This window comes from Brassica napus, chromosome C2 (assembly GCF_020379485.1).
Source record: "Brassica napus cultivar Da-Ae chromosome C2, Da-Ae, whole genome shotgun sequence".
Lineage (NCBI taxonomy): Eukaryota > Viridiplantae > Streptophyta > Magnoliopsida > Brassicales > Brassicaceae > Brassica > Brassica napus.
Genome location: NC_063445.1, coordinates 31728693 through 31748284, shown reverse-complemented (window position 1 = coordinate 31748284; position 19592 = coordinate 31728693). Strand labels below are relative to the sequence as shown.

General features: G+C 36.1%; 2 protein-coding genes, 1 long non-coding RNA gene and 1 pseudogene across 4 annotated transcripts; all 4 read left to right on the top strand.

The window, feature by feature from the left end:
- The first annotated feature begins 166 nt into the window (after positions 1 to 166).
- On the top strand, positions 167 to 1006 carry LOC106352236. Its single transcript, XR_001271557.3, has 3 exons — positions 167 to 399; positions 487 to 586; positions 682 to 1006. It is a non-coding gene; the product is annotated as an uncharacterized LOC106352236 (long non-coding RNA).
- Positions 1007 to 3554: 2548 nt separating this feature from the next.
- Positions 3555 to 10128, top strand: LOC106348840 (annotated as a pseudogene).
- A 1371-nt stretch (positions 10129 to 11499) lies between these two features.
- On the top strand, positions 11500 to 15972 carry LOC106348839 (DNA mismatch repair protein PMS1-like). Of its 2 annotated transcripts, none has more exons than XM_013788655.3 (11): positions 11500 to 11833; positions 11908 to 12231; positions 12633 to 13784; positions 13867 to 14144; positions 14223 to 14349; positions 14497 to 14565; positions 14727 to 14800; positions 14955 to 15020; positions 15111 to 15214; positions 15289 to 15470; positions 15653 to 15972. In XM_013788655.3, exons 1-11 carry the CDS (start codon positions 11609 to 11611, stop codon positions 15794 to 15796), a joined length of 2745 nt encoding a protein of 914 aa, XP_013644109.2. In that variant the 5' UTR covers positions 11500 to 11608; the 3' UTR covers positions 15797 to 15972. The 2 variants fall into 2 exon arrangements, with proteins under 2 accessions (XP_013644109.2, XP_048604125.1); XM_048748168.1 differs by having other exon boundaries at positions 14217 to 14349.
- A 313-nt stretch (positions 15973 to 16285) lies between these two features.
- Positions 16286 to 18041, top strand: LOC106381627 (co-chaperone protein p23-1-like). Its single transcript, XM_013821555.3, has 6 exons — positions 16286 to 16448; positions 16832 to 17018; positions 17101 to 17257; positions 17334 to 17380; positions 17468 to 17609; positions 17790 to 18041. Exons 1-6 carry the CDS (start codon positions 16444 to 16446, stop codon positions 17861 to 17863), a joined length of 612 nt encoding a protein of 203 aa, XP_013677009.1. The 5' UTR covers positions 16286 to 16443; the 3' UTR covers positions 17864 to 18041.
- The last annotated feature ends 1551 nt before the right edge of the window (positions 18042 to 19592 follow it).

The window sequence follows — 19592 nt, the reverse complement described above, 5'->3', positions numbered from 1 at the left end:
AAATAATAATATCAATATTTTGATATATTTTAATTGTAAATCTAAATATTTATTGCTATTTATTGTATTATTTTAAAGTAATGTATTATTTAAGTTTTGAAAAATAAAAAAAATACAGCATAACCAAAAACCAAAATCAAAATCTAGAAACCAAAAACCAAAAGCTGAAAACCAAAAACCAAAATCCAAAATCTAAAAACCAAAAACTAAAATCTAAAAACCAAAAAAGTAGAAAGTATTGAAACAATCATCACCTTAGTGATTTCTGTTCTTTCTCTGCCTAAACAAACCCATCTTTTTCTTCTCCGTGAAAAGACTTTGCGATGCGCGTTTCCAGGGATAGAGAGCAGTTTATCAAAGGATTTGGCCGTGGCTCTAAATGACTCTGAATCCCCACAGGTTTATACATTAACCCTTATCTCTATAATTGAGAAGCAAAGCTCGATGCTTTTGGTGTATGTGTTGAAACTTCTTCTTGTGGTACAGTGGTGGATTTTTTAAGCGAGAAGGGATCACTTTCGGGCACTAAGTGTTGTTTCCACTGAATTTCTGCTTTCTCAAGTGTAGGTGATCTGACAAGGCGAAGGTAACTAATGAATCTGACATGAGTTGTGTTCCAGAGTTTTGAATTTGGAGTTGTCGTATGAATGGCTTATGTTTCTTATTTTTCTTTGGTGGTAGCTTCATGGAGAGCTTGATGAAGAAGACAGGGGCTAAGAGTCCTTTGGTACTTTCTTATACCTTTGGTGATACTGGAAGAAGACAGATGGAGTTGGTTCAGAAGCAAGGGAAGAGAGATAGATGAGAAGCTTGATGGTGGTGGAAGAGCAGAGATGTCAAGGATGATTGTGAAGGGTTATTAGTGGTAGATTGATAGTATGTTTGATTGGTTTTGATTGTTTGTGTAAAGAAAAAAATGTTTTATGGTTTTGTAAACATGTAAATATTTATTAGTTTTTACAAATATTTGAAATATATATTACATTAAAAAATCAATTCGTAATTATTTTTAATAAATTTATGATTAATTAAAATACAAATTAATAACACAAAACGTTTGCTATCATTGTATAACAAACTGCTATAGATAAAATCAAATTAATGAGTTTTAATAACATTTATATCATGTTATTATAAATATTAACAATTGCATAGATAATAACGCTATCATTGTTTACTTAACTATAGCATACAACAGATCTGCTATCAAAAGGGTTGGACCTACTATAACGGGCGTTGTCAGAGCGTTTTAAGGAACGCTATTTAAACGAACTAATAGCGTTTAATGGCCGCTATTAATACCCACATTTCCTCTAGTGAGGGAATGCATGATACATGTAGGATAAACACATATCATGTTATATGCAGATTATACTGTATTTTTTTGCCATTCAACATTTAAATTCATCACTTTATATGCAGTCCAATCTGCATGCCGATTATTATTGTAAAGAAAATTTTTGATCCGCAAAAGCCAAGAAAAAGTGCTAGAATTTATGCGGAGGGCCAATGGATGAAAATCTAAATTTTTTTTTCTTGCCACCAACTATTTTTCCATTAACTATTAATAAACAATTTACATTATTAACTCATTGTATTCACTTTTAAACTAAACAAACAAATATTTAAAAATAAAATTTAATATTTTGTTTATGAAATTATTTTTTTTCAGACGAATTCATTTTATAACATATAAATATCAAAGAAAATTACATAAAATTATATATGTTTAACGTATATGTATTTTATATATATTGTTGCAATAAATAGGCATATATGTTATTTTGTATCATCTAATTTTTTTACTTCACTAAAAATTATATATAATATTTACATTGATAAAAAGCATATATACTATAGTTCATTTTATTTTATTCTTGATAATAAGTAATATAATTTAAATAACTAATACTTGCTTATAAGTTTTTATTTTATAATATTTTATATAACTTAGTTAATGAATTCATATATCTTATTTGGTAATTTAAAATTTATTAAATATATTTTAGAACTTGTATTTTTCAGTTTAGATATTTCATTTTTATTATTTTTATTTTTATAATAAAAAAATATGATAATTTAGTATTTACATTTGTTTTGTATAGTATTGTTTAGGCATGTTTAATTATATTTATCTTTTTATAACAAACTAGGGTCGGGCCGCGCTCCTGAGGTGGTGCGCCGAGGAGAGAGGAAACATTTATATATATATATATATATAGATAGATAGATTTAGTTATATAAAGAAATTAGATTTATTAAAATCTGAGTATATATTTCTTACTCTAACTTCTAACTATAATATTTTATAACTATTAAAATAAAATAAGAAAATAGTAATATCATAAATTTATTAAATAACTATAGCACAAATATCTACCAATAAAAATTATGTTTTATTTAATTTGATGAATATAATATTAAAAATAACCTTTTAACTTAAAGCAAAAAAAAAGAAAATTATTAAAATAAATGTTTAATTTATGAATATCATATTAGTAAAATAAATTATGAATATATTATTAATTTTATTAGAAAGTCTACATATAAGTATACTAATATATTTTAATTATTCGGGTTTTTTGGTTAATTCGGTTGGATTGCGGCTTTTAAATTACATATATTCGGCTTATTCAGATTACCAAATCCAAACCTATTTTCTATTTCGGTTCAGTTCAATTTTAATTGGTTTGATTTTACTAGATTGAACATTCTTTGATGATATGTATTTGATCTGCATTTGCATTTGATTTGCATTTCAATTTGATCTGCATTTGATCTGCATTATTAGTTTGATCTTCATTTTTTTTATATGCATCCCATTCCAAGCCATTCTCTTTCTTTCTTCCGGCTCATCTGATTCTCCCTCCTCTGTTCTTCCTTTGACATTCTCTTTTTTTTTTTACATTTTTTTCTTATACTTTCGTTTTTCCTATATTCTCTTTATTCTTATAGATTTTATCTTTAAAAACATTTCATTTTCTTTTCTTCTTTGTAATATAATTTTAGTTTTTAGTTTACTCAATTTAATAGAGAAATTAAATCCACAGTTTCATTCATTAATTTTTATTTTGAATTTTTAACAACTATCAATTCTAGTTTTTTTGGATCCCGATAAAATTGAAGATCCACTAGGAAATAAATACTATTTGATAAGTAAGTAAATAAGGTGACATAAATGTATAGAAGATTAACTCGTGATATACACCATTAACGGATAAAATATTATTTAGCATGTAATATGTTATGTTACATATCCAATATATATTAACGATTAACTCTGTAACATATAACAAACTATGTAACAACTACATGTTTTGTTAACAAACTATGTAACAACCACATTTATTATCTTGATTGGTTAAACCGAGAATAAATGAGCTGAAACTTTTTTTCACCATTTTTATTTTACTCTAATTGTGCTATAGAATCACACTCGAAGAATAGAAGCTTAAATACGGTAATGGTTAAAGGCATAGAAACCAATTATCCCTAAAATAAAATGTGGATAAAAGTGGGTCAAGTTATTTTGTATAGTTGACCCGAAATGCAATTAAACGCACACACATAACAGTAAAGTTACAGGTTTGTTTATAAATTGAGATTTGGGAGTAGTCAGTTACATGAAAATCTTTCTCTCGATTTCGAACAATCGTGAGATATGGTTGAGACGAGACGTAGCTCTTCCGCTTCCAAGCGTTTCTGCTCTTCCTCTTCATCCCCTGAACCGTCTTCTTCATCTCCACGCCCTTCCAAGCGATCTAAGGTCAAGATCGATGCGGCACTGGAACCTGTGCGTTGCTTAGCTGATTTTGTTTTTTCTTCTTGTTTTGAATCTGATAATTGGATAACCTAGGCGGCGGCGGGGTCTACTTCGGCAAGCGAGGAGAATCAAGGACCAGTTTCGGATCCTGGAGAGCCGGAGCTTGGATCCTCTGATCCGCATGCGGAGAAGACTGTTGCCACTGATGTGCCGGTGATGGAGAATTCTCCTGGAGACGACGAAGTCTTGGCAGGTTTCACGCCTTGTCTCTTTCTCTTTAAGAAAGACTTTCATTTCATTTCTAATGTGTTTGTGTATTTAGGTGAAGTGGTGGCTGAGGGTGAGAGGTCGAAGGCGGGGAAGAAGCGGCCTAACGCTCCATGGGCGAAGCTACTTTCTCAGTATCCTCAGGTGAGTCAAGTTGCATCGTGATCTGTTTTATGTCTGCAAAGTCTTGTAAGGAAATATCTTGTCGTTCAGTTCAGGCTCAACCAGTTTAGTGTATGCATATGTCCGGTTCTTTCCGACACTAGTATCTTGTGCTTGTTCTTAGCAACCAGGACTCTGTTTTTCTTTAGTTTATTACATTTCACTTATCTTTTAACTCTCCTGACTCCTGAAGTGTTTCTCTGCAATTTCAGAACCCTCACCGTATCATGAGGGGCCCTGTCTTCACTGTTGGACGCCTGGGTTGTAATTTATCTATCAAAGACCATTCCATGCCCACCACCCTGTGTGAACTGAAGCAGGCTAAGGTAAAGGACATCTTCTTGGCATTTTTTTTTACTCGAAGGACAAAGGACGGTTGCTTACTACATAATACTTGTGCAGCACGGAGCTCCATCCGTTGCCTCCCTAGAGATAACAGGGAATGGATTTCTCGTTCAGGTGAATGGCAAGTGTTACCATAAAAGTTCTTGTGTTCATCTCCGTGGTGGTGACGAGGTGATCTTCAGCGTTTCTGGGAGACATGCTTATGTATCCTTTTTGGAGTTGTCTGGAAATTAATCTATTCCCTTGTGTTATAGATATAATCTTCTGGCCATTTGTTTTCCTTTGCTTTCTACGAACTTTCCTTAACTGTTGTGTAGATATTTCAACCTCTCAAAGATGAAAATCTAGCTGCTCCTGACAAAGCTTCTTCAGTGAATTTATGTGAAGCTCGAGTTGCCCCTCTGAAAGGGGTTCATGTTGAGACAAGAGCAGGAGACTCCTCAGCTGGTGATGGGGCCTCTATATTGGCATCTCTTTCAAAGTACCGTAACTTACGTCTTCTACCACCAATTGCTAAATCTGCCAAAAGGCAGCAAAATCCGGAGGTTCCTGTGATACCTTCCAGCTGCAATGATTGCATTTCAGATACTGACATGAACGATGCTGATAGTGACAATGATGATGCTGCTATTGCTTCTGTGGAGAAAGCTGCTGCTTCAACCTCTGACACTGCCAGTGAGAATCTTAATGCCGATGGCAGTGGATTGGATCCTTTTCAAGAAGCCGATGGTTGAAACACTCCTGCTTCTGGTTATGAAGTTAGATCGGTCTTGGATATAAGGGGCATCTCTAAGTTGCTGGATGAACGGAGGGAAGTGAGTGAATCCCTTAGAGACTCTTACCTTTCATCTACTATATCGACTAGACGCCAAGCGTTTAAGGATAGTCTGCGAGGAGGAGTACTCAAGGCTCAAGACATAGAGGTTTCTTTGGAGAAGTTCCCATATTTTCTGAGGTCTGGCTGCTATATATTATGTTAGATTTCTACCTTACATCTGGATTTGATGGTTTGATAATTAATTGCTAAAAGAAATTTTGAATTCTCACAGTGCTACAACGAAGGATGTTTTGATAGCATCGATGTATGTCCATATGAAAGGTGGAAGCAAGTTCTCAAAGTATGCATCAGACTTGCCTACAACGTGTCCCCGTATCTTGCTCTCTGGACCAGCAGGTATGAGGTTTTACTATAATTTGCTGTCTCCATTTCTGTAGCCAAGTTTACCTTAGTATATATGAGGACTGACATACCTTTTTTCTAACCAAATTTTACCATATGAAATATATTTAGGCTCTGATATATATCAGGAAATCTTGGCAAAGGCGCTTGCAAAACATTTTGGGGCCAAAGTGATGATCGTTGACTCACTATTGTTACCTGGGGTGATCTTCTTTCCCCACCTTAATTTATCTTTTTTGCTAGCATTTCGATGTTGTTTTATTTATTAAAACAGTTTATTTTTGTCTCGAGCAAGTGGGTATTAAGCTTAGATGCTATAGCTGTCACAGTGTCCAAGCTCTTTTTATAATTAGTAGTTTGGTCGGTTGATTTTTTATTGTTTCAATGGCTTCAGGGATCACCAGCCAGGGAAGCTGAATCTTCTAAAGAAAGTGCTAGGCGTGAAAGGCTCTCTATGCTTGCAAAACGAGCTGTTCAGGCTGCACAAGCATTGCAGCATAAGAAACCAACTTCAAGTGTTGACGCTGATATAACAGGTGGATCAACATTAAGTTCTCAGGCTTTGCCAAAGCAAGAAGTGTCAACAGCAACTTCTAAAAGTTACACCTTTAAAGCAGGTATGATAGTTTCAGTGATTTGATTGTTCACTTTCTTTGCTGTACTGAACAAGTACTTTTATCATTTTTAGGTGACAGAGTAAAGTTTCTAGGTCCGCCATCTTCTGCGGTTTCTTCTCTTCAAGGCTCACCACTTAGGTATTGCTATTCTTTAAGTTTTTACATCTGCTGTATTCAAAATTCAGCTCTAACGCTTCTCCTACTATTTGCTTATAGGGGACCGACCATTGGTTTCCATGGAAAAGTAGTCCTTGCATTTGAAGACAACTGTTCATCAAAAATTGGGATTAGATTCGAAAGACCTGTGCCAGATGGCAATGATCTTGGTGGCCTCTGCGAAGAAGACCACGGTTTCTTTTGTGCTGGTAATTGGCGGATTTTTAAACTTTGGCTCAGTTAAAATATACTCCATTATTTTACTAATATCGTTCTGTGTGTGCAGCTAGCTCACTTCGGTTAGATGGTTCTTCTGGTGATGATGCTGACAGACTTGCCGTTAATGAAATCTTTGAGGTACAATTTACTCTATAAGTAACGGGAGAGTACTATTTAATCAGTCCTTTTAGGTATATGATTGTTAACCCTTTTGACTCGTACCATAGGTCGCACTTAGTGAGGGTGAAGGAGGGTCACTAATATTGTTCCTGAAAGATATTGAGAAATCGCTGGTGGGGAATAATGACGTATATGCAACCTTGAAGAGCAAGCTCGAGAATTTACCGGAAAATATTGTTGTCATGGCCTCACAAACCCAGTTGGACAGCCGAAAAGAGAAAGTAGGAAACGTGTTTAATCTTATATTTTTCTCTTTTGGTGCCTATAGGCCATTTAAACTGTCTTTATTTGTATAGTTGATTGTAGTTTTGATGGTTCTTTTTCAGTCCCATCCTGGAGGTTTCTTGTATACTAAGTTCGGCTGCAACCAGACGGCGTTACTAGATCTTGCATTTCCGGTATGATGACCTAACTTGTCTTTGTTTATTTTCCACTTTTGAAATTGCAGTTCATTTTTTTAGAGATGTTGAAAGTGATTTTTTCGTATCATCTGCAGGATATTGGTAAACTGCACGAAAAGAGCAAGGAAGCATCTAAATCAGTGAAACAAATAACCCGCCTGTTCCCTAACAAAGTCGCCATCCAGTTACCTCAGGTCGAGACCTTCATTCATTTCTTCCTGTATGGGTACATTTGTTATTTTCTTAATTTCACTTTCTTATGCTCGTAAGACATAATAGGATGAAGCTTTGCTCTTGGACTGGAAGGAGAAACTGGACCGTGATACAGAGCTTTTGAAGGTTCAGGCTAATATAACCAGCATCCTTGGAGTGAGCACCTTATCAAGTCCTTGAGCTATCTAAAACGTTCCTGTTTTCTCTTTTCTTTGGCTTATGTCTTTGTTAATATATATATATGCCTACAGATCCTCTCCAAAAACCGTCTGGACTGCCCTGACCTTGAAACCTTGTGCATCAAAGATCAAAGTCTTCTTCCTGAAAGTGGGCTTCTGTCACTTGTGTTATTTTATTGTGTTCTTTCTGCTTTGATGTGCCGTTTGGGTGATTAATCAATTATTGTATATTTTCTAGGTGTTGAGAAAGTGGTTGGCTGGGCTTTTAGCCACCATCTTATGAACTGTTCAGAACCTACAATCAAAGACAACAAGCTTGTTATCTCAGCAGAAAGGTAAGCTTTCTTATATATTCTAAAATATTGTAAGCTAAAATACAGCGTAAATTTGAAAATAGCACTTTGGCATATGTTGTAGCATTACATATGGCCTGCAGATGTTACATGGGGTTCAGAACGAAAACAAGAGTCTAAAGAAATTCCTCAAGGTAAATATATTCTTAACTTTATATCTTTCTTTCTTAGGTATTTGGTAAGTTTCGGATCTTAGAGTTGCTTTGCTATGCTGTTTCAGGATGTTGTTACTGAGAACGAATTTGAGAAAAAACTCCTATCAGATGTCATTCCCCCCAGCGATATAGGTGTTTCGTTTGATGATATTGGGGCTCTAGAGAATGTGAAAGACGCATTGAAAGAGTTGGTGATGCTTCCTCTTCAAAGACCCGAATTATTTGGCAAAGGCCAGCTAACGAAGGTACCCTTCCATCGCTCTAAGTTCTCAGATCTGTTTGTTTCTCTCTCTTTGCTGGACATCAAATATGTAGATTGTGTTTTACTGCAGCCTACAAAAGGTATTCTGTTGTTTGGACCTCCTGGTACAGGGAAGACGATGCTGGCAAAGGCAGTAGCAACTGAAGCTGGCGCAAACTTCATCAATATCTCGATGTCCAGCATTACTTCAAAGGTTTTCCTCCCACAGAGATCTGAATTTTTGTCTATGTTTTCTTTTTAAAAGATTGTATTTTGACCATCTAATATGAATGCTTTGCAGTGGTTTGGTGAGGGAGAGAAGTATGTCAAAGCTGTCTTCTCGTTAGCGAGCAAGATCGCGCCAAGTGTCATTTTTGTTGATGAGGTATGTATGTGAACTATGATGAGATTAGAAAGCGTTCCCTGTTTTTCCTCTCCTTTGAATCGAATCTTTTATGCACTTTCTCGATCTGATGATTGCCGAACAAAATATTATATAGGTTGACAGCATGTTGGGAAGACGTGAGAATCCAGGGGAACATGAAGCTATGCGTAAGATGAAGAACGAATTCATGGTAAACTGGGACGGTTTAAGAACAAAGGATAGAGAACGAGTTCTGGTTCTCGCTGCTACCAACAGACCATTTGACCTGGACGAAGCAGTTATCAGACGGCTTCCGCGGAGGTAAACCAACCAACCAACCATCATTAATTAGTCTATACACTCTGTCTCTTAATGAACAATATTCCTCATGTTGTAACTATTGATGAGTATCCGATGCATGCTTCTGTGTAGATTGATGGTTAATCTTCCAGACGCGACGAACAGATCAAAGATCTTGAGCGTTATTCTATCTAAAGAAGAAATGGCACCAGATGTTGATTTAGAAGCGATTGCAAATATGACAGATGGGTACTCAGGAAGTGACTTAAAGGTCTCTACTTTGTTCCTCTCTCCTTGAATCTCAGTCTCTTTGCTCTGTAAAAGCTTACTTACATTCTCTCATTTGGTTGCAGAACCTTTGTGTAACTGCGGCACATCTTCCAATTCGAGAAATACTGGAGAAAGAAAAGAAGGTTTGGTTTCCAACTTAGTGCATTTACTTACAGAACTCTCATCCTTGTCTTATATGCTGAGTTTTGGTTGCAGGAAAAAACTGCAGCTGAGGCTGAAAACCGTCCAAAGCCTTCATTGTATAGATGCACAGACATTCGTCCACTGACAATGAATGATTTCAAGGCTGCCCATGAACAGGTAGTTGAGTTGTGTTTATATAATATAAAAGAATGGGTCTAAATGATGTCAAATATAGGTATGTGCGAGTGTGTCTACAGACTCATCAAACACGAACGAGCTTCAGCAATGGAACGAGCTGTATGGAGAAGGAGGATCAAGGAAGAAGACTTCCTTGAGCTACTTCATGTAGTAGAAGAGATATTTGTTCGTTTTCTAAATCTCATTTTGGTTATTTAAGATTTGTGTGTACAGAGAGAGATAGATAGAGAGAGAGAGAGAGAGAGAGAGAGAGAGAGAGAGAGAGAGAGAGAGAGAGAGAGGGGGTGTGTGTTGTTCGGTTTATTGTCTAATTCAGTTTCCTTTCTCTTAACATAAGAAGAAAAAAAAACATTCGCTGTATAATAATCTAATACATGCGCATGTATATAATATAGAGAAGTTTCGGATCTTTTAAAGTTAAGGACGTGACTCTAAAACCCTGATTGTGCGCGGCTTTGATGATGATTTTTATCTGTTGGCCTAAAGCGATTATTTTTGTGAGGTCTGGATTAATGCCTGAACGTGTATCATGGTTGATATCTAAGAAATCTCGTAACAAAAACATGCTTGTAGCCTTGTACATCGGATTGGGGGACCAAGAGTCAACTTGAGTATACTTTCCACACAGATATATGCGTATTAAGCAAAACCTGCAGCAGCAACATCTTTACTTTCAATCTTCCTCTTTGATAGAACAAAGTAATATCATCAGAGAGAGAGACGCTTTGCTAACTGTTATTGAACCCCCATCCTTGTGTAAGAATGCGTCTAGCAATAACTTATTTTCTTCTTTCGCGTTGCTGGCTAATGGCCATATCTTGGTACAATATTATCACAAACAGAGCCCGCTCAATAATTTTTGAGGTCATTGACAAAAAATAAATAATGGGGTCTTTTAGTAAAACTTTTAAGAATTTTTAGCCGGATATAAATATTTAGAGAAATTTCGGAGGATAACATTTTTAAGTTTTTGTCACAAAAATAGCTTTCAATCAAAAAATGATCAAAATAAGTTTTATTAAAGAGTAAAAATATATTTATACCTAGGGTTAACTAATCTACACTTAGGGTTTATAGTTAAGAAATAGAATTTTGAGAATAAGATTTCAAATTTTTAAAAATAAATATTAAAATTTTCAAAATAAAAAGAAACTATCTTGGTTATTTTTTTTATTGAATGCTATTTTTGTGACAACAACTTAAAAATGGCTATTTGAAAGAATTGCACTAAATTTTAATATATGCACTATTTAAAATATTTGTTTATTTTGCATGAAACTTTTTAAGAATAAATTAATGTTTTGTTATATAAACGTTAATTTAGTTAAATAGATTTATAACTAAATTGTATTTATTTATTAAAAAAAATAATTCACAAAACAAAATGCTTTCTGTTTAGAACTCCTGGTGACTCGGTGGTAGGTAACCTTGCCACACAGAACCATATAAGTTTTAAGTATATCGCGCACTTACACAAAAAGGTAAAGTATCTGTTTTATCAAAGTTAAAGAAAAAAAAGAAGTAGCTGTATTACTATTATGTATACGCAGTCATTTTAGGTACAAAGAGAAGAGATTTTAGGGAAATCTAAGGAAGAAGAAACCCGAATTGCCCCTAAAACCTAAATTAAGTTAATCTATTACGCGGCCCTTCCGAATACTAGTAACTAAGCCCAATGGTCTTAACCGTTAATAAAATGCAATGGGTTGACAAATTAAAGAAAATTAAAAACGCAAATCGCGTCCACGCCGCAAATCCCCAAACGCTAAGACACTTAATTTTGGCGGCAAAATACAGACCTAGGGCTTTCACTCACTCTCTCTCTCTCTCTCTCTCTCGCTCAGCTTAGGGTGAGTTGATTTTGAAGAGGGTTTAATCGATTGTAATTTAGGGTTTAAAAAATGGAAGGAGATTCGTCTCCGTTGATAAGACCCATCAACAGAGCCGTCGTTCACAGAATCTGCGCGGGACAAGTCATCTTGGACCTCTCCTCCGCCATCAAGGAGCTTGTGGAGAACAGTCTCGACGCCGGAGCCACCAGCATAGAAATCAACCTCCGTGACTACGGCGAAGACTACTTCCAAGTCATCGACAACGGCTGCGGCATTTCCCCATCCAATTTCAAGGTTACAATCTCCGACGAATTGCTAAAAAAATTGAACCCTATGTATACTCAGTTTCCTGATTCTTCCTGCCTCAGGTTCTCGCGCTTAAGCACCATACTTCGAAGTTGGAGGATTTCACAGATCTTCAGAGTTTGACTACGTTTGGTTTCAGAGGAGAAGCTCTGAGCTCTCTATGTGCCTTGGGGAATCTCACGGTGGAGACGAGAACAAAGAACGAGCAAGTTGCTACGCTCTTGACCTTTGATCATTCCGGTTTGTTGGTTGCTGAGAAGAAGTCTGCACGCCAAATTGGTACCACTGTCACTGTGAGGAAGTTGTTCTCCAATTTACCTGTTCGAAGCAAAGAGTTTAAACGCAATATACGCAAAGAGTATGGGAAGCTTGTTTCTTTATTGAATGTGAGTTTCTATACTGATTACTTTCATATATGACTTGTTGTTTGGCTTATTAGACCTGTTATAGTTTCTGCGGCTTGATCTTCTCTCTTTAATGTGGATGATTACTCAATTTTAATTGCATCATTCTTGTAAACACACAAGTTTTCAGGATCCTGTCAAGTAGATTTTACTATGTAGCCTTTTTAAGCTCAGTTTCGTATCCTATAATCAGCTTTTCTTTTGCTGATTATTAGTTAGTTAGTTTTAATGTTTTTGAACTCTCTCTCGTCCTTATTTTAAAACTAACTAATGCTGATTACACATTAGAATCAGCTTTTCTTTTGCTGATTATGTATTTACTTCTGCTGACTCTCTTCTTCAGCGATGACCATTGACTTCTTCAATAATTTTGCTTTGTGCAGGCATATGCACTTATTGGGAAAGGAGTGCGGTTTGTCTGCTCTAACACGACTGAGAAAACCCCAAAGTCTGTTGTTCTGAGCACACAAGGGAAGGGTTCACTCAAAGATAATATCATTACAGTATTTGGCATCAGCACCTTCACAAGTCTACAGCCTGTAAGTATATGTATATCAGATGACTGTAGAGTCGAAGGGTTTCTTTCCAAGCCTGGACAAGGTACTGGACGCAACTTGGCAGATCGACAGTATTTCTTTATAAATGGTCGACCTGTAGATATGCCGAAAGTCAGCAAGTTGGTGAATGAGCTTTACAAAGATACAAGTTCTCGGAAATACCCAGTTGCCATTCTTGATTTTGTTTTACCTGGTGGAGCATGTGATTTGAATGTCACGCCCGATAAAAGAAAGGTCTTCTTTTTTGACGAGGCTTCTGTTATGGCTTCTCTGAAGGAAGGTCTGAACGAGATATATTCCTCTAGTAATGCGTCTTATACAGTTAATAGGCTCGAGGATAATTCCGTGCGACCAGATAAGGCTGGAGTTTCATCTCTTCAGGAGAAATCAAATCTCCTTTCAAAAGGTATCGTGCTGGCTGTCAGTTCTAAAACCAGAGATGGGAAAGCTATTGAAAAGGAAATATCTTCCTCGAGGGAGGCTGAGCTGGATAATAGTTCAACACTGAAGGTTTTCAAATTTGATATTAAGACACGTGGGACTAAGCAAGGGAAAGGTTCTTTATCAGTCCATGATGAGTCCCTATCTGTAACTCACCTTAACAAGACAGCTAGCAAAGGTTTGCCTGACGTCAATGTGATTGAGAAAGTTACGGATGGAAGTAAAGACTTAAACAATCGCGCTAGCTTTGCACAGTCAACTCTGAATACTTTTGTTACTGTGGGAAAAAGAAAACATGAAAGCATAAGCACCCTCCTCTCTGAAACACCTGTCCTCAGAAACCCCCCTCCTGGTTGTCGTGTGGAGAAAGGCAAATTTGAAGTCCGTGCTTTGTCTGCAAGATGTACGATGGAAGGTGATCAAGTTGGTGGTATGGCCGTCTCGAAGCAAGATGTGACGCCAAATGAGGTGGACTCTGAAATAGCAAATTTGACATCTCCTAGAACCCATACTGACAATGTAGAAAGACACAAAAGAGTAAGTACGCTTTTGTAGTAAAATATATGTCTTAGTATGTTGCTGATTATTTATGCTACTCTTACCATTGTTTCATCAACAGGAGCACGAGAAACCATTATGTTCTGAAGAACCAACATCAGAAAACACACGCACCGAGGGAGATACGGAAAAGATTTTGGAGAACGATTCACATTGCAGTCAGCCACTGCGACCTGTTGCCACAGTGCTGGACTCCTCAGCTCATTCAGCCTGTCCAAAAATGTTTTCAACATTAAAATTTAGTTTCCAAAACCTAAGGAAGAGGAGGTTAGAAAGGCTGTCAAGATTACAGTCCACATGTTATGTATCTAAAAGTTTGAACACGCCAAGGCCTAAAAAGTAAGATTTATTTGCTTCTTCTTTTGTTTGCCTAACTGCAGTCAGGGGACTATGATGCTTTTAAATGGTAAGTTACAGGTGCTTTGCCGCTGCAACATTAGAGTTATCTCAACCGGATGATGAGGAGCGAAAAGCAAGAGCTTTAGCTGCAGCTACTTCCGAGCTGGAAAGGCTTTTCCGAAAAGAAGATTTCAGAAGAATGCAGGTTCCTATCTTATTTGTTGGAAATAAATTATTAAATGGTTGATGAGCGTTCGCCTATTTCAAAACGATTCTGTGTTTTTTATTTATTTCGTTCTGCTCTATCCTAGCTTCTGTGGAGAAAGATTTATCTGTTTGCGCTGTGTGATAGGTACTCGGACAATTCAATCTTGGTTTTATCATTGCAAAATTGGATCGAGATCTGTTCATTGTGGATCAGGTGTGTCTTCTTATATGCATGCTTTCAGTCCCTTTTCCTCCTTCGGTTTTTTTTGTTTTTTTTTGGTTGAGCTATGGAAAATGGAAGCTTTCGTTTCAGAATTTGGTCCTATGTGCATGGATGGACAAAAGACTATTTATTGTTTTTTATTTTATGTGCAGCATGCTGCCGATGAGAAATTCAACTTCGAACACTTGGCAAGATCAACTGTCATGAACCAGCAACCCTTACTCCAGTGAGTTGCTTTGTGATCTCAGTTTAGATGATTGATTCCATTTCAGTGCTTTCACCTTCACATGTTGCTGAGAGATAGTTGAATCAGTTGCTGTATCTCTGCCCCTACTATTCTTGTCACTCGTATATCTATTCACTTTTTTCTCCAAAACCAGGCCTTTGACTTTGGAGCTCTCTGCAGAAGAAGAAGTTACAATATTAATGCACATGGATGTAATCAGGTGAAAGATCACAGCGTTATTTAGCAAAATGTTCTTATTTTCAACATGGGTTTAGAGATTTAATAATTCTCCAACTACACTACTTTCTAGGGAGAACGGGTTTCTTCTTGATGAGAATCCGAGTGCTCCTCCAGGACGACACTTCAGACTGAGAGCGGTTCCCTATAGCAAGAAAATCACTTTCGGGGTCGAAGGTACCTTTTTTTGTCTTACTTCTGTTGTTGCATCACATGTTCTTCTTGTTTACATATTATATTGCATTGGGCAGATCTTAAAGACCTAATATCAACTCTTGGAGATAACCACGGAGAATGTTCGGTTATAAGTAGTTACAGAACCAGCAAAACAGATTCGGTTTGTCCATCAAGAGTCCGTGCAATGCTAGCATCAAGAGCATGCAGATCGTCTGTGATGATCGGAGATCCACTCAGAAAAAACGAAATGCAGAAGGTAAACCAATCCCCCCCCCTTCTTCTTTAGTAGCTGATGAAGGAATCAGTCTCTACACAGAAGTGGACCTTCACCATTCTTCTACATATGTTAGATGTCTCAAACTCATAGTTTCAGAAACTGATTTTACTTTCCGGACATCTTATAATAAAAATCCAATGCTTTTTTGGTCTTTTGTGCAGATAGTAGAACACTTGGCAGATCTGGAATCTCCTTGGAACTGTCCGCACGGACGACCAACGATGCGTCATCTTGTCGATTTGACAAGTTTGCTCACATTACCTGACGACGACAATGATGATGGTGCAGCCATTTCATTGTCATGAGTCTTGGCCAGTGGTCGGTCATAACAAGTCAATTATTAACTACAGTTGGTCAATGTAAAATGCTATTCTAGTATATTAATTTCTTGGTCGGGGATCAGAAGTGGTCAAATTTACTTTCTACAGTTAGCTATGTATAACTTTGTAATTTTCAAAATCAAGTTTTACAATACCATAAACTCCTCCATTCACTCATAAAAAAAAGAAAGATGCTTCTGCAAATCAAATCAATTCAAATAAATTTGATTTATTATATGATGTCCGGAAAGTAAAATCAGTTCAAATAAATTTGAATAATATTGGGTTTGATTTGAAGATAACTGGAAATTTTGATAAAGTAGGTCAGTGTGCTTCAGAATTGAGTCTGCTTAAACCCTAAATTGAAACCGTTCATCTTAACCATTAAAACATTTGAAAAGCCTTACTTTTTAATCTTTAACCGTTGATTCGTCGGGACGCACGTAATGTTAAGTAGACTAGCTCGTGCAGGATAATAACTTCCAGCACTATAACACAATGTATGTGGGGAAACTAAAAGAGAGAGTCCTCCTCTGCGGATCAAAAATCTAATCTTTGCGTCACCGTTTCAGTTCTTCTCTCTTTCTCTAGGGTTCTTCTTCTTCTTCTTCTACAAGCTTCATCCACTAAACATGAGGTAAATAGTAATCCTTTTCTATGATTATTATCATCTCTTGGATCTCCGCCTCACTCTTCTATCTGATGAATCCTCTGCGTTTACATTTTTCTTCATGGGTTTGTCTTGTTTCTCTATATTATCGATGGATTTAAAAGCTACGCTTTCATTGGGTTCCTGAGAAATAGAGAATAAAATTAGGGTTTAGGGTTTATTGTGTTGGGTCCGGAAGCTCTCTTTACATTAATTGTTTTGGCTTCAGTTTCTTCTTGCTTAAGCCTGAATCTTAGATCTGTTGAATTTAGGGTTTAATGAAGTTTCAGTTTAGGGTATAGAATCAAATGACAGTTACTTACCTGTGTACATATGTTTGGTTGATTGGTTTTTTAATGTATTTTTTACAGTCGTCATCCCGAAGTGAAGTGGGCAGAGACCACTGACAAGATTTTCCTCACCGTAGTGTTAGCTGATTCCAAGGAGACTAAAGTTAATCTCCTCCCAGAAGGAGTCTTTGATTTCTCTGCAAAAGCTGGTCCTGAAAACCACGTTTATGAGCTTAAACTCGAGCTTCACGATAAAGTCAACGTGGATGTGAGATTCGTACACTAACCTGATTGTATACTCCACCCATCTGTTGCATGTAAGGCTCTAAAACCTTTTCTTCTTGTTTCAGGAAAGCAAAATCAACATTGGAGTGAGAAGCATATTCTGCATAATAGAGAAGGCAGAGCCGGAAAGGTGGAACAAGCTAATCCGTGGAGGGAAAGCGCCACACTATGTCAAGATTGATTGGGACAAGTGGGTGGATGAGGACGATGAAGGCAGTGCTGGTTAGCATTCTTCTTAATGATTCCATGTGTACGCTCTTTGCACTTTATGTAAACATCTGGAGGTGTTTTGGTTTAGGTGCTGGAGATATGGATATGGGAGGAATGGGTGGAATGGATTTCTCGGTTTGTCTCTAGCTTTTGATGTTCTCTTAGCTTAATATATATCTAGCTTTGACAAGTGACTTCATGGTTGATTCTTGCTTCTTGCAGAGCTTGGCCGGAATGGGTGGAATGCCCGGTATGGGTGGAATGCCCGGACTTGGAGGACTTGGCGGTATGGGTGGACTTGAAGGACTTGGCGGCATGGGAGGCATGGGAGACATGGAAGAGTTTGAAGACAGTGATGATGAAGGTAAGGGTTTTCAAAGATCTTATTAGTTTATGTTTGGTAACGTCTTCTTGATGAACTGAGAGTGAATACCTGTTATTCAAGTACTCAGTATTGCATGTGCGATGATGTTAAGTAGTCTCGGAAAAAAAAAACTCAGACGTTGGTGCATCTTTGATGAAATGTGTTATTTTTCAATTGCAGAAGAAACAGCAAAATCAGGAGACAAGAAAGATGAAGCTGTTAAGGAGGAAGCGAAACCAGTAGATGTTAAGTGAAGAAGACAGTGTTCCTTCCAGAGATGATTACTTTCAAAGTTTATTAGCTAAGGGTTTACTATTAGCTTCTTAAGTTTATCAAACCGTCTGATTTACTTCCTCCTTTTAAAATGTTGTTACTCTTGTTTTGCTTTTATGGATTTGGTTACAGTTTTTAAGTATCTTTTCATTTTTGGCATTGACTTTGAGTTTGCTAGGAAGCTTTTTCCTATGTCCATCAAAACAAAAGCGGACATATACAAACAGCCCGAAACATTCATTTGTTACCAGCATGTTAAATATGGCCTACCATAAGTTATTACGGCGAACAAGGAACAACTGCTTGTTCGTTTGAATTTAACTCTACAGTAGTTGTAACTCCGAGGGTCTCAGTTTGCTTTTTTGTGTTTATTGTCCTGCGATTAATTGGTTGTAAAAGTCGTTAAGTCGCAATTTAGACAATTCAAGTTTAAAATGTCTGCGACTGGTAATTTTACAAGGTATCGACCAATTTAATTGCATGTTGCACACATACATGGTTGCAGTCAATATATTTTAGACTATATATAGATGTTTAATACGCAACACAAGCGGGAAAATGGGCATTTAATTCCCGAAGTATTTGAAATCGGCAGTTTTAATACTCAAGTATTGCTTGCGCATACTTATTCCCCAACGAATAGTTGACTGCGCAAAATTGAGAACAAAATAGTCAACCGTTAACTGATGAACGGAAAAATAACGGTTTCCGTCAACTTTTTAACGGTGGAATATTTTAATCATGATTTTGCGCAGTCAATGATTAGTTGAGGAACAAATATGCGCATATAATACTTGAGTATTTAATTTACCGATTGAAAATACTTAAGAAATTAAAAACAACACTCTTTTTTTTTTTAGAAAATCATAATTTGAAATATTCTCAAGTTAGATATAACCAATATACGAGAGTTTTATCTATTAGACAATTATATGTTGTACATTGGATCTCTACTTTAGACGATCATATATAATTATATGTACTTTACACATTCATATATTGTACATCAGCAATACAATGCAAATGTAATTATCTTATGTTATCTTATATGCTTTTATAAACTAAATAAATCATTTTCCGGGATTAAATATCTTGTATATTATTTCAAATTATGAACCTTTCTAACTATGAATTATTTTAAAAATCATCTAAAGCGATATAAACATGAAGTACATCAACAATACGATGTAATTGTAATTATTTTGTATTATTTTATATGTCATTGTAAAAAATCAACAATCCATTTCTAAAGGTAAATATCTCGTATAATGATTTTATTTAACTTGAAATATTTTTACTTATGTTTTTTTTTAAAGGGATTGATGTTAGTGACTTTCAATCTTATACGAAATATAAAGAAAAAAATGAGTTTTTAATTCCTCAAGTATTTTCAATCGGCAAATTAAATACTCAAGTATTATATGCGCATATTTATTTCTCAATTAATCATTGACTGCGCAAAATCATGATTAGAATATTCTACCGTTAAAAAGTTGACAGAAACCGTTATTTTCCATTCATCAGTTAACCGTTGACTATTTTGATCCCAATTTTGCGCAGTCAACTATTAGTTGAGGAATAAATATGCGCAAGCAATACTTGAGTATTAAAACTGCCGATTTCAAATACTTCGGGAATTAAATGCCCATTTTCCCCAACACAAGCCAATATATTTTTTTTGTCAACAATTTCATTGCTTGAATATGGTGA

Excerpts from the sequence above, each read along its gene's own strand:
- LOC106348839 (XM_048748168.1), top strand. The coding sequence starts at position 11,609 with ATGGAAGGAGATTCGTCTCCGTTGATAAGACCCATCAACAGAGCCGTC. Across the intron at positions 12,232-12,632 it reads AGCTTGTTTCTTTATTGAAT|GCATATGCACTTATTGGGAA; the intron begins GTGAGTTTCTAT and ends TGCTTTGTGCAG. Across the intron at positions 14,566-14,726 it reads ATCTGTTCATTGTGGATCAG|CATGCTGCCGATGAGAAATT; the intron begins GTGTGTCTTCTT and ends TTTTATGTGCAG.
- LOC106381627 (XM_013821555.3), top strand. Across the intron at positions 17,019-17,100 it reads ACGATAAAGTCAACGTGGAT|GAAAGCAAAATCAACATTGG; the intron begins GTGAGATTCGTA and ends TTCTTGTTTCAG. Across the intron at positions 17,381-17,467 it reads TGGGTGGAATGGATTTCTCG|AGCTTGGCCGGAATGGGTGG; the intron begins GTTTGTCTCTAG and ends TGCTTCTTGCAG.